Raw genomic sequence first — 14343 nt, forward strand, 5'->3', positions numbered from 1 at the left:
GGCCCTCGCACGCGGGGAGAAGGCGTGTGTGCAGGACGTGGGGCGTGTCCCGTGGAGGCAGGAGAGTAACCCTGTCCTTCTCTGTTTCTCTCCCTCTCCGCCTCCCCCCCTCGATGTTTAGGCCAGAATCACTTCTTGGCCCAAAGAAAACCCGGGTTCCTGGTTCAGTGAATTCAAGCGTGGTAAACTGGTAAGGCAGCCTCTGGCTTCTCTGCGGTTGTCGTTGAAACCCGCCCGTTTCATATCTTCCAGAGTAAAATGGCCCGCTGGCCCAAAGAGCAGCCTTCTACCTGGTATAGTCAGTACAAGCGAGGGTCCCTGGTAAGTGGCCGCTGGGGGCTGCCTGCTTGCGGCTCAGCCTGGCTCCTGGCTCTGCATGGGACTAATCGCCACCGTGCGCCCCAGCTGTTCTCGCCCCTTGGCCAAACTGCTCCTCGGCACATGACAGCCAGACCAGCATTGGGCCTACTCCTGCCACCCCCGATGAGGCATCGTTTCCGCCTGGGAGCAGGTGGATGGTTTTCTGTTCAGGTCTAGGACAGGAGGCTGGTGCTCAGGGCGCCCAGACCACAGCTGGTGCTGCCGGGAATTGAGACCCAAGGCACCAGGAGCCGGAGGGTTTATTACTAAGTTCTAGCGGGCAGGTCAGATGAAGTGGGTCCTGGACCCCTAAACCGTTCAGACTTCTTTCCAGGACCCAATGCACTGTGCCCCTCCCCATGCCGTGCTAGGGGCCGAGGGCCCGTTCTGAGTGCCCGCCGAGCCGTGGGCTTCTCAGTTGTATCCCACATGGCTCCGTGAGTCCCCGTCATAGCTTCCGGGGAGCCGCTCTGAAATAACCCGTCCCAGAAGTGAAAACACATCAGCTTCCCTGGAAAGAACCGAACGTGCTTTTCCAGCCGGCATGGAGCCGAGAGCTGGTTTGGAGTCACTTCCTTGAGGCCAGTGGCCGCCTCCGCACGGCAGAGTGTTTTTCCCCAAACATCTCAGGAGTTTGAGCGAGGCCCTTTTCTGGAACAAAGTGCAAAGTTTTGTGCTCTCTTCCTAACAAGTTCAAGGACCAGGTTCCAGAATGTGGATATGTTGCTGGTGCCTTTAGGGCCCCACTTTTCTTCCTCGGATCTAGTTATCTCACCCAAGCCGCCTTTGAAGGAGGTCCTTCTCACTTGGAAGCCAGCTCTTGGATTCCATGACTTTCGACCCCACCACCCGCCATTGGTCCCTGCCCCCCAGCCTCCCGAGTGGGCACAGAGGCCACTTTTCCTCCCAGGGACTTACACAGTGGTGGCTGCCAGCCAGCCTTTGCCCTGTCGCACCTCTGAAGACCCCTCGTTCCTAATCCTTGAGGCACTTCGTGGCTAATTATTAATATCTCACGCCATCGGTGTTGTTGATTTCCGAGTCACTCGGGCTCTCTGCAGACTCTGGAGGTTCACTCACCTTGCTGCGTTTGTGGAAACTTCCTTTCGTGTTTCTGCGTGGGCCTCAGGCCCTCGCCGCCTTCCTCTCCTGCCGTGTCTCCTCTCCTTCGCCTCTTTCGTGCTCTCCTCAAAGAAGAGCGACTGGCACACAGAAGGACCTGAGGTGGACACCCCCTCGGGGGGAGGACCCAGTGACCGGGGCGGCTTGAGCTGGGTGACAGGGACGGGGGTGGGGGGCGCAGGGGTCAGGCGGGAAGGAGCCAGGGAGGGGTGCGGCTGCCCAGAGCCAGGCGAGGCGGTGGGGTCCTTTCTGCACCCGTGGTGGGTGCTGCCCGTGCGGTGCCCTCCCTTCTCCGGCCAGGCCCTCACACCCCCACTCACCTCCCTCTGAGGGGTCAGTTACGGAGCACCCCGGTTCAGCCACCGGCCCAGAGAGCCCACCTCCTGCTTCTTTCCTATTTTGAAGAGAGTCGATCAGGGTGGAGGTGAAGGGGCGGTCCAAGGGGCAGTATCAGCTCCTCTGGTGGCTTTTCCCACTGCATTATTTCTAGCACTCCGTGAATACCGTAAGTGAACAGGACGCAGGTGCAGGTCCCTCCTTGAAGCAGGCCCTTTATCTGGGCAGGGCTGCCCTGGATGGACCACGTTACGATAATACTGCACGCACCTTTCCCACGGAGGTCAGGGTCTCAGGGCGGGACTCTGGGACTCCAGCGTGGGGCGCGGGGCTCAGCCGTGCCTGGGCCCTCCTGCCGCCTGCTCAGCACTGGGGGCTTCAGGTCCTTCTGTGTCCAGCGCCTGCCCCCGGCCTCTCCCTGTGCATGCTCCCTCCTCGAGTCAGTCACGCTTCCTCCCAGAAGGAGCGCCTGATGGTCCAGACTGCCGGTTGGTATTCCGTCTTCCTCCTCAAGGTCCAGCTGCACGGTTGTGGTCGCTGCGTGGGGAGTTGGAGTTGGCCGGGACCTTTGTGCTCTCCCTGCCCTGGTGGGAAGGGGCAGGACCCGGGCCTGGCCCCACCACCTTCAGCTCTCTCTAATTACAAGTGCAGAAATAAGTGGGCGATGTCAGCGTAACTCACCTTCGTGTGTTCAGATGGCCCTTTGGGGTGGAGCAGCCGCTGTGCAGGGTGGGGTCTCGGACCCTGACATTGTCTGCTCCATCATCCGACACGGAGACACGCCAGGCCACCCTTGCTCAGCCGGGCGTCTGTTTGTGAGGAGAGCCGGCCTTCCCTGCAGAGAGGGATTTCGGGGCGGGGAGGAGAGATGTGTCTCGTCTCGGGGGTTGAGAAGCGTCCATGTGCCTGGCGGTGTCCAGCTGTCCAGAAAGCTGGAGTTTGCAAAAGAGACACAGAAACCGAGGCTCGTCTTTCGGGACGCCCCATACCAGCCCTGCGCCCAGCTGAGCCGAATAGCCCAGTTTTGGGATGTCCCGCTGGCGATGTGGAAAAGTCACTAAAGACCCGGCACCATCTTTCCCAGATGCCTTGCCTGGGTTTGCGGCCAGAGAGGGGCCTTTCAGTGAGGCCATGTCACCAGAATGCCCCGCATGGCCTGGGCTGAGCCCCCCAGGCCACAGGAAGGCCTGCTTAGCTTTCCCCTGGATTCCATGCCCGGGACGGGGCAGGAATGACCCTTCTCGAGTGCCATCCCCTGGTCACCCCAGCCCTTTGGCTCTTGGCCATATGGCCCGTGACCCTTCCTCAGGCCAGCCTTCCTGCCTGCCAGGCACCCCATGCCTCGCTCCCAGCTGGCCCGAGCTCCCCCCCGAGCCCTTCTGCCCCCTGTCTCCCATTCTCATGGGCTCCCTGGCCAGGGCCTTGTACATCACGGGTGCTCAGCAGATGGTTTTCATTTATTAACATAATCTAATGAGCACCTTCCTTTTGCCAGCCTCTGGGCACAATGACAGGGACATACAGGCCAGGCCCCTGCCCTCAGAGTGCTCATGGTCCAGGGAGGGCTGCCCACCAGGCGCCTATGACACAAGGGTCCAGTGCTGGCCTGGAGGGCCTCACAGCCTGGTAGGGAAAACGGACACTGAGCCATGCCAAGGAGGGCGAGGGCACCCAACCCAGGCAGGCTTCCTGGAGGAGGAGGCACATGAGCTGAGCCGTGGAGGATGAGTAGGCGCCAGCCAGGCAAAGAGGAGTGGGAGGGTTATTTAGGTCCCTGAAAGAAATGAGACATGGTTTACTCCGTCCCAGAGACCCCCCCAGGAGAGCCAGTGCTTGCCGGCCTCGGGGGACTGGGCATGTGGCATGTTTCCAGGCAGTGCCCTTGGCGTGGCTCATGCTCCAGAAGAGACAGCACATGGATAAAGCTTGTGAAGGCCGGGCCCTGAGGCCGGGGTCTTTGTGGCCACGTTGTGTCCCTTCACTGCTGAGCACCCCCCCGTCCCCCCGCAGCTCTCCTACGTAGACGCGGAGGGCAACCCCGTAGGCGTGGTCCAGATGACCTTCCTGCGGCTGCTGAGCGCCTCCGCGCACCAGAACATCACCTACAACTGCTACCAGTCAGTGGCCTGGCAGGACGCCACCACGGGCAGCTACGACAAGGCCATGCGCTTCCTGGGCTCCAACGATGAGGAGATGTCCTACGACAACAGCCCCTACATCCGCGCCCTGGTGGACGGCTGCGCGGTGAGTGCCACACGTGCCCGCTCGCCCCCCGTGGGCTTCGTTCATTCAGTTGGCATGAGTTCACAGGGCACCTGCCATGTGCCAGGCCCGAGCCGCGTGTCAGGGTGCAGGGAGGGCCCAGATGAGGGGGCCCCAGGCTGGCCACTCGCAGAGCGTGGCCGACTCAGGCAGCCCCATGCCTGCCGGAGACGTGGAATCCCACGCGTGGCCCGAGCTCCGGGGGCGTTCCCGCCGGGCTGTGGGTGAGGAAGGGAAAGCTGAGACCTGGCAGGAGAGGCAGGAGCCTGGTCCGTGAGCCCACCCCTGTGTGCCGTGCGGCAGAGCAGGAAAGCCCTCTTGTTGGTCCAATTTGGACTTTGAGGCTCCCTCTGCTTAGACGAGCCTTTTCTAGGAGTGGCTGGGAACCAGCCTGGATTTGCTCCTAGAGCGAGGCTGTCCTGGGAAGTGCTCTGCAGACCCGGGGTGACACAGCTGCTACAGATACCACTCCTGTGACAGCCCCGGCCCACGCTGGGTCATCTCCCTGGACCCCTTGCTGCCCCCTGAGAGGGGCGGTTCTGCTCGCAGGCAGGGATCCAGGCCCGAGAGGCTTGCTCAGGCCGCACGGCCAGCCAAGGCTAGAGCTGTGTGTGCCCTTCTGCCCCTTGGCCCCCTGTATGCTTGCTTTCCTCTGTACCCCATGTGTGGCCCCCCAGAGCGGTGCCTGGGCCCCTAGCCGAGGGTTGGCCCCTCGAGATTGCACCCCCGCAGGGGCTACCGTCTGCCCTGGTCAGGCCACAGGTCTGAGCTGTGTGCTGGCGTCCGGGAGATGTTTAGGGTGCAGCGTGCACAGGGCACCCAGTCTTGTTGAAGTCCTCAGGCATGTCTCTCGTGTCCCAGCTTCTTCCCCCTTGGAAGCTGGAGGTAGGGGGGTCACCAAGAAGCACTGCCCTGTGGGTCTTACTGTCGTATCCTGACATCTGACCTCCATTCTCTTCACCACCCGTTCTCCAGAGACCCTGCCCGTGGTCCCCGCCCAGGCCAGCTCCACGGGGCCAGGGCGAGTGGGGGCTCCAGCCCTTGCCCCGTGTCCAGGGCCGGCCCTGCGCGGTGCCTCCCTGCAGGCCAGCAGCGCGGATGCCCTTCTCTGGAAGGCGCCGCGCCGGTCTTCTCGGGTCAGGAAGCTTCTCCATATCCCCGGGCCCCAGCTCCAGACAGGGCCCCTCCCGTGGATTTCTGGGTGGAGTAAACCATCTGCGATCCCTTCCACCAGTTATCTCCCACCCTCCTTTTTGAACAGAGCGGCTGGGGCATTTGTCAGAGCTGGTCGCAGTGTATCCCAGCCCAGGGAGAGGCGACCCCGAGCACTGAGCAGCCTCTACATGCATGGAGAAGCTAGCACTGCTGCCTCTGTGTTGTCGTCCCTGCTGCGGGCTGCAGGCTCTCCCTGTCACCGTTCCCTTCCCATCCTGTCAAGGCATGGGTGGGATTTGAGGGTTTTCCCTAATGTCTGCTGAGGAGGTCTGGCCTATTTGGGCCAGGCCAGAGTGTCCTGCGATGGTCCTGCAGAGCAGGCTCGGTCAGGCAGGACAGCGAGATGGCAGTGCTAACCCACGGGGCGGGGCTGCCAGGGAGCCGCTGAGAGCAGGACTCGGGTGGACCCAGGCTCGAATCTTGCCTCCTCTCCTGACTGGCGCCCCAGAGCCGGGCTGCACCCTTTAGCCCTGGGAAGTTCCGTGCCTTTTTACCACAAAAGTATCTAGTTATAACCCCCCAAGGGCCACTTTGGGGATTAAGGGTGAGTGTGTCCAGCGCACGGTGAGGCCAGGGCCCCCAGCGGAGCAGCCTTCCCGGGAGCACTCTACTGCCCTCCTGTGTCCGTGTCCCTGGATCCGTGTGGGTCGGTGCTGCAGATCTGACGGGAATCTGCAGAAGTGGTCCCCAGTTAAGGTCAGAGGGATCCAGTGCCCCAGGAAAGGGACCCAGACACATCAGGGGAGTCCTAGCCATCTGTTCTTGTTCCTGACACACCCCCCAAGCTTCTTCCAGAAGGTCCTGGGGCAGCAATAAAATGATCCTCCCATCTCTACCTCCTACAGATGAAGATGATAATAGCACCCACTCGATGGGGTGGTTCCAGGAGCACATCCAGTCAGCCGTAAAAAGAGCTCAGAATTGTGTTCAGCCCACCGTGAGCCCTAGACGAGTTTGCAGTTCCTGTGACTCTTTTTAGACAGCACGGGCCCACTAGCATAAGGCAGTGAAGGTGGAGATGTGAAGAGAGACGAGGAATCCCACAAAGGAGAGGCAGGACCTGGGGGACAGGGCCTTGAGTTTGGCCTGGAGCTTCCTGGCTTCCATGGCAGAAGGGGAAACACTCTGGTTGGCCAGTGCATGTGTGTCGTCTGGTAAAGAGAGCAGACTGTTTTTCCAGAAGAGGGGAACATTCCCTGGAAGGGAATGCTGGAAAAATGTATCTTATGAAGGACCCTCAGAGGTCAAAGGGCAGGCCGTCCCTGGCCCCCTAATCCAGCTCAGACAGGCGCCACCCCTCTCAAGAGCTTCCTGGGAAGATCTAGGTGCTTCCATCTGCTTTCTCTTGGAGCTCCCCCTCCTACTCGTTCCAGCAGCAAAGCTGGGAGCTCCCAGAAGTTCCCAGCAATGCCATCCAGTTCAGAACCCAACTTCCTGGCTCTGCCTGAATCCGGTACAAGGTCAAGCTCAGATCTTTCTTAATTCCACGATCAGACAGCCTGTTCCTCCGGCCCAGTGTCTTCTGGGGTTGAGGCTGTGCTGTCAGCGTGAGGGGCAGCACAGCCATTGGTGGGGCAGGTCTCTCGGGCATTTCAGGACATCATCAGCCCCCACGCACTCCCCACTTCCGAGTCAGAGCTGCTGATCTGGATCTTCACTTTATTTTGTGGATGCCAAATCTGAGGCCTAGAGAGGCCCAGTGACTTGCCCAAGGCCCTCCAGGTATGGCAAAGCTGAATCTCCTAATTCCCACCCCAGGTCCCTTCCTGGGCCTTGAATGCCTCCATTGACAGGGAGCTCACTACCTACTGAGACAGCCTAGGTCATGGTTGCAAAGTCTCAGTGGTAGGAAACTCTTCTGAGAATTGAGCTAAGATCTGTCGCCTGTGGTTCCTGGTTCTGCTTCCTTAAGTCACTCGGAGGAAACCTGGTTCTAGACCAGAGTTGCTCAAGCCTTTGGGGCCAGATGATTCTTCAGTGTGGGGGTGGGGGGTGGGGGGGGCCGTCCTGTGTATTGTAAGATGTTGAGCAGCATCTCTGGCCTCGACCCACTAGATGCCAGTAGCATCCCCCACCCAGTTGTGACAACCAAAGACACCTCCAGACAATGCCCCGTGTCCCCTGGAGGACAAAATCGCCCGCGGTGGAGGCCTGCCATCCTACAGAAAGGACAGCGATCTGAGGGAGCCCCAACAGCCTCCCCCGCTGAGGGCCTGGCAGGGCCTGCCTCCTCCCTCTCCCCGGCAGATCCCGAGAAGCCAGCCTGCTGGCCGGGAGGAGCCTCTGGCCAGGAGTGCCGAAGATGAGCTGCAAATGCAGTGGCAATCCAAACCATGATCTTCTCCTTTAGAAAAACACCAATGCACGTTTAGTTAGCCGCCCCCACGCTATAAGGAGAAGAGTGCCCCGTCCCCACCTGGCCGTTTCTGAGCTCCGCGACGGTCCTCTGGGCAGCTCCAGATGCAGTGACAAGACAGCATCATGGGAATATCCAGACGGATGCTGGGCCAGGGAAGGAGAGGCAGCTCCCTCCCCAGACAGTTTTCCTTCTGGAAAGAAAAGATTTTTTCTTTGAGAAAGTGGAGAGAGAATGACTCCAAACGGAATAACCCTGCTGACAGAGGAAACTGGCTGTGCAGGCAGGCTGGGGAGGGCGGGCGGAACGTGGAGGTGGTCGTAGAGGCTCCTGGGGAGCAGCGTGTGGTGAGGCCGGCCTGGAGGGGCCAGTGCTCTGCTCACCCCAAACCCCCAAAAAGCTGAGCCACGATTTGAAAAGTCACAGCCCTGCTGTGTAATTATGCAGGAGGCCCTGACACCGCCCCCCCCCCCCGAAAACGCATGGCCTGCCTCACCGTGGGGAGGCCTGCTTGATTCATATTGTCAGAAGGGCCACAGAAATTGGGATTCTGACGGGGGCATCGCGTGGCCGTGTAGCCTGATGGCCGGGGCCGCTGAGTGGGGCCCGGCCCTGTGGAGAGGCACAAATCACCGCGCAGGAGGCCCAAGGAGCCACGCTACATAAATCGCGTTGCTTGTGCAGCTTCATGCACCCCCGGGGGCCATTGCTAGCCCGTAATGGTTATTTATGCCTCAGGAATAACAGGGTAACGGAGCAGTTGCATGCACGGCGGCCTGCTTACATGCGCCCCCTCTAAGCGCTCTGATAATTGGAGCGGTGGGGCCCCATAAATCCAGGATAAATCACCCTGCCAGCTCAGCAAACGCTGCCGTCCCCTGGGTGAGGAAGAGAGGCGTACGCTGGCCCCTGGAAGGCCCTCCTCGTGGGGAGGAGAGGTCAGCTGGTCAGCTCGCTGGCCCGGGAAGGCTCAGGCCGCCTGTAGGTGAGGTCACACAGCCCCTCGTGACAGCGCCACCTTCCAGCGGCCCAGCGAAGGTCAGGTGGGCGTCACATTTGAGTCCCTCCTGTGCAGTGGTCAGACCCGGTGAGGGGGCAGAGGCCCAGAGAGGCAGGGAGAGGTGGTCTCTGGCTCCGCCTTGCTGGCCTGGCCGGGGGAGGGGGGAGGGGTCAGCTGCCTCCCAGGGCTTCACGCCCAAAGGACGTGGGTGGCCACCATCTTTGGGGATTCTGAGTCCAGTCGCTGCTTCCCACCAATCCTTCCCAGCAGCTACGAGGGTGCAAGTGGTCCCTACCCTCCTCCCTGGAAGTGGAGAGCTGTGGCCACCCCTCCCGGCCGACGTACAGGATGTAGCCATCCCAGCTGTGTTCGGCCAGGCCTCGGCCACATTGTTTTACACCATCAGCATCTGTGCCCTCAAGTTCCTGGCCGCCCTATGACAGTGTCTCTCAAAGGATGGCTGCGGCTATGAGGTGCCTTAAACAAATGCAGATTCCCAGGCCCACCCTGGGCCTCCTGCATCTCCATCCCTGGGACGGGGCCGGAGCCGGCTCATGCTAACCAGCTCCCTAGGGGACTCAAATTTGCTCTGAAGTGCCGATCCCGGCTTTAAAATAAATCCAGCATGATCCAGCTGCAGGCGGGAGGAAGGTGTTATTAAGGCAGGGATGTGGGGAGGATGGAAGTCTGTGGGATATGGGAAAATCAGAAACTCACACAGTGGATACGTAACACAGCTCGGCCGTCAGGTGCTCCTCCGTGGCAGGCCCCGCGGAAGGACTGGGGTACTCAGTTTCTGAAGCTGGGGTGCCCGTCTTCCAGCTGAGAAGGCTGAGCTGCAGAGAGTGTATCAGTTATCTATTGCTTGTGACAAATCACCCCCCAAATTTAGCATCTTAAATCAACAAAGACTGGTTGTCTCGCTCGGTTTCTGGGCGTGGCTGTGATCCGGGGTTCTGGCCTGGGGTCTGTCCCCGTCAGCTTGGGCTGCTATGACGAACGGGTGGCTTATTGACAACAGACATTTATTTCTGACAGTTCTGAAGGCTGGACGTCCGAGATGAGGCTGCCGGCCCGGCGGGTTCTTGGGGGGCCCTCTCCGACTTCTCGCTCTGTCCCCACACGGCGCAGAGAGAGAGCTGGCTTTCCAGCCGCTTCCTATAGGACATTGATGCTGTCCTCGAGGCTCCACCCTCACAACCTAATAGCCTCCTGAAGGCCCCACCTCCCAAGACCCTCCCATTGGGGGTGAGACCTCATCGTCTGGATTTGGGGACACAAACGTTTAGTCCCCAACAGGGTGTCGTGAGGCAGCCAGGCTGCTGTCATCCGAGGGCCAGCCTGGGGCTGGAAGGTCTGCTTCAGTGCCACATTCTTGAGGCTCTTCCTCACCTCCTGGCCTCTCCAGAGGTGACTTCCCCGGAGGAGTGATCCTAGAGAGAGAGGGCTGGGGGGGGCCAAGACGGAAGCTGCATCGTAACTTAATCTCGGAAGTGACACAGCACCCTTCTGCTGACTCCTGTTGGTCACGACCCTGGGCGGTGCGGCAGGGGGTCACTCCAGTGTGATACCCGAGGTGGGGTCCTGGGGCCGCTGTGGAGACAGCCACCCAGAGAGTGGAAGTTGCTTCATTGAAACTCAGCTTACCGAATGCTTCTCGCGTGCCGGGCACAGTTCCAGGTGCTTCATGGATCATCCAGGTCCCCAAGAGGGGTGCTCTGACCCCACTCTGCAGGAGGGCAGGAGGCCCCGAGAGGTGCTGCCCTCCTCCCTCCATCCTCCCGTTACCAGGGATTGGGTGGGGGAGGGAGACCCTCCCCGGGGCCAGATCCAGCTGAGGGTGCAGCTCTGGCCTCTGGTGAAGGGGAGAGAGCCGCTTGTCCAGGACAGGTGGGCAGGTGGGCGTCTATGACCGTTCACGATCGCCGACATCAGAGACCCCCGTCTTGGGGGCAGTTGGTGGGAGGGCGGGGCCGATTTAGCCTCACAAGTGTCCTGACCGCTCAGAGCCAAGGTTGGGGGGCTTTCCAGACCAGGGCAGTCTTGCACCTTCACTCCCCATATTCTGGGAGACATGGCCTGGCAGGGGCACAAGGACACCTCTCCTGGGACAGTTCTGTCACCTTTCTGAGACTCACTCCCCTAGTCAGTAAGGTGGGGCTTGCGTCCTGCCCCCAGGGTTGAGCTGAGCGCGAAATGCGACGTTCTTCCCTGTGCTATCCCTGGCCCTCTGTGCCTCAGTTTACCCAGGACTCCTGTGGAGTAGGTGGTGTAGGGTTCCGCCCTCTTCTCGCACTTGTGAACATGGAACCCTCTTACTTCTGAGTGTGATCCCGCCTGCTGATTGCCAAGGGCAGGCCGGCAACAGCGGTGCTATCTTGGAATTCTTAATTTTTGCACAAGGAGCCCCGATTTGGACCTTGCAGTGGAGCCCACGGTCCTGGCGGGGCTTCTTTGGGCAAATCCCTGTGGTGAGATAGGAGGTGTCCCAGCTGGCGGCGGGGAGTGGGCTCCAGTGGGCTGCGGCCGCTCTGTCTCAGCCCCTGTGGGAGGATGAAATGGGACGTCGTGGGGAGGAGCTGGCTGCTCTGGTCTGGCACATCTCCTCCCACCGGCCCAAAGGAACGGGGGCCAACCCGTGGCCTCCGTGGCTCGTCACACGCTGGGTGGGGTGCGCTTGGTGATCGGTTATCCTGAGAGGCCCCGCCCCCCCCCCCCCCCCCCCCCCCCCCGTTCTTACCGATGTCCCCTCTCTCCCCTTCCCAGACAAGGAAAGGGTATCAGAAGACCGTGGTGGAGATCGACACCCCCAAGGTGGAGCAAGTACCCATCGTGGACATAATGTTCAACGACTTCGGAGAAGCGTCACAGAAATTCGGATTTGAAGTGGGGCCGGCTTGCTTCCTGGGCTAGGAGCCGCGAACCCGGCCCCCAAGAGCAACCTCGTGACCTCAGCACGCCGTCTGTGGGTGTCCTGGACAGTGAAGGCCCCTCGTCCCTCCCCCGCCCTCGTCTGCGCCTCGGCACCGCGCCGTGCCAGACCCCCAACCCAGAGAGAGCAAAGGGAACGAGTCGTGTCCCCCACCCGGAGCCGAATCACGTGACCTAGACGCCCCGCAGCAGCTCCGCCCCGAATGCCGCCCCGTTCCGTTCCGTCTACGCCGCACTCCACAGGGGAGGAACGGGGCCGCCCTTCTTGGCCCCGAGCTTGCCCGTCGCGTTCATGGAGAGTTCGAGGGGCCGGGGGTGGGGCTGCAGTACTTGGAGATCACTTTTTTTTTTCAGTTCAACTTGAAGATGTGTGTTTCCCCTGACCTTCAAAAAAATGTTCTGAGGCTAGCCTTGTAAACGTCATCCACCCTGCCAGGGCCTCGTTCTCAACATGATCCATTCACAGGCCAAATGTCATTCTGCTTGTGCCTTTCCGATGGATTCAAGGTGCTTTTGTTTTTGTCAGTTTTAAGTAAATATTTGTATTGTATTGTCATAAATGTTCAGTGTCCCTGACTTTCAATCATGCATGTAAACCCAGCCTCAGGCCCACCGGGAGAATGGGCCATGGCGTCCACTCTGGGGTGCAGTCCAGTTCTGCCTCGAAAGGGGGAGCCCCACCCCACCGTGGTGGAGAACATGCAGCAAATTGGAAATTTACCCAGGGCAGCAAGAATTCACGCCGCCACTTAAAAAGCAAGCGCCAGTGCCCCTTTACAGACAACTTTTTGATTAGCTCTGGATATTATTTTTTTAATGGGGAGGGAAAAAAGGATTTTGTACTTTGCCTTTTCTACATGCACTTAGATGAAAACGCAGGCTTAAATTAATTTTAATTGCTTCCTTTTTCCATTTGTCTTCCTGCAGCGCCTGATGGGAGAATGTCCAGGGCAGGGACCCCGCATTTTCTGTAGATGATAATTAAATGAAAATTGGTGCTTATTTTTACATTTCTCTTTTGTGGTGCTATCTGTTTTAAGATCTCCTTGAAGGCGACACTGGGGGTACCTGGCCGTGCCTCATTCTCCCACCTTTCTCGATCCAGGTTTTTGCCAAGGACGTTAAGATAAATGCACGTCGCCTTCCTTCCCACCGGCCCGCTCGCTCTTGCACCCCTAGATTGCGGTGCGGCCGCCTCAAAGCCCATCACCAGTATTAGGTTGCCCTTCTGTGATTTGAAAACACACACACACAAAGTACAAAGACGCTTCCCGCGTTGTCCATGGTGTAACAATGGCAGGTTGTATTCGGTGGCTGAATGTTTGTGGTGCTAATTTCTGTGTTTGTTCCAAGAACTGAACTGAGGCCGCGTGTGCTGGGCTGCCTTGGACGTGGCCTCAGCAGACAGAGAAATGTGCAATGAACTCGGAGTCTCTCGGAGGCTACCAGCAGCGCTTCTTTCCCATGTAAACAATTTGGATTTCCATCTGCAAACATCCTGGGCTCGGGTCTCAGCCACCCTGGAGCTCGGGGCCGGCCTGGCTCCATCTGGGAATTGTTCCTTCTCCTTGAGCGAGGGCAAGGGGCTGCCCTCTGTGGGCGGAGGAACCGAGGGGCCAACAAGGAAAGGCCAACCCTTTACTGTGAAAAGCTGCCCTGGTGCGATGCCCTTTCCTTCCACGACGGGAGAAGCAAGTTGGGTCCCCAGGGCCCTCGGGAGGAGCTGTGACAAGTCACAGTACTGGTGCTGCCCTCCACCCACCCCACCCCGTCGGAACGTGGTTCCAGCTCAGGAAACCACAGCAAAGCAACCCAGGAGCAACACCACCCACAAGGATTTCCCTCATTCCCGTGGAAACTACGTCTTGTTCTTGCCAAAGAAAGTCTGGCTTCGAGATTCTCTCCAACCAGGATGCCAGCGTGTGCCAACGACTTTAACCTTCATCTCTTCGAAAGAAAAGCCATATCCGAGGATGCCCCGGTGCCCTGTGGGTTTTGTCTAGGTCATGTGATTCTGTTTTGATTCTCACCCCTCTGAGTTCTCCTCCTCTTCTGTCTTCTTTCTCCGTTGGTCCCCTCAAAGCTGTTGCAATTTGTACTGAAGTCAAAACGTGTCCCGTTCTCCCCAAACCACTTAGCTACGGTATATTGCAATAAAATTACTTCTTATATTTGCAGAAATTCTTTTGGCGTAATTTTATTTTTTTCCTCCTAATATATATAATTGGACACATGTGGAAAGAAAAGAAAAAGAAAACTGTAAATAGAAAACCTGTAGTAAAAAGATTCTAGGACATTAGGCCCTTTAAAAGAGAATGTCGGATGACCTCTTGTACATTTCCCAAAAATCCAATAGACATATTCCTAAGTTTTAACTGTAATGCGCAGGAAAGGGTGTTTTAAAATATTTTAAACCTGTGTAAACAGAGGAATAATTGTAATAGTTTTTCAATAAATCGAGTTTACTGTTTCCACCGTGAACAGATGTGATTGGCTGTCTTCTTAAGTGTGACCAGGGCCTTCCCCTTGTCGACGCAAATAATCCATAATCAATCTATAAATCAAAAATTGGGATGAGTTTATTATGAGCCAAATTTGAGGACGATATAGCCCGGGGCCTTCCTTCCCCAAGGAAGGAAGGGCACGAAAGAAGTGGAGTGAACAGAGCGTTTATGTACCGTCAAAGAGCATGTATCACATAGGATTGCAATGTCCCTTTTACAATAGTCACGAGATTGCCCTGCCAGATTACCCCAGCGGC

General features: G+C 58.6%; 1 protein-coding gene across 3 annotated transcripts in view; it reads left to right on the plus strand.

Moving 5' to 3' along the window:
* The window catches only part of COL5A1 (collagen type V alpha 1 chain), a 171967-nt gene extending 157910 nt beyond the window's left edge, over positions 1-14057 (plus strand). The window contains exons 64-66 of one of the 3 annotated variants that reach the window (XM_058524443.1): positions 122-190; positions 3829-4062; positions 11418-14057. In XM_058524443.1, the coding sequence (XP_058380426.1) occupies positions 122-190; positions 3829-4062; positions 11418-11564 (450 nt within the window). In that variant the 3' untranslated portion in view covers positions 11565-14057. Of the gene's footprint in view, positions 1-121; positions 191-252; positions 322-3828; positions 4063-11417 lie in introns of all 3 variants that reach the window. The other 2 variants (XM_058524444.1, XM_058524445.1) reach the window with 2 other exon arrangements.
* The last annotated feature ends 286 nt before the right edge of the window (positions 14058-14343 follow it).

This window comes from Diceros bicornis, chromosome 28 (genome assembly GCF_020826845.1).
Source record: "Diceros bicornis minor isolate mBicDic1 chromosome 28, mDicBic1.mat.cur, whole genome shotgun sequence".
Lineage (NCBI taxonomy): Eukaryota > Metazoa > Chordata > Mammalia > Perissodactyla > Rhinocerotidae > Diceros > Diceros bicornis.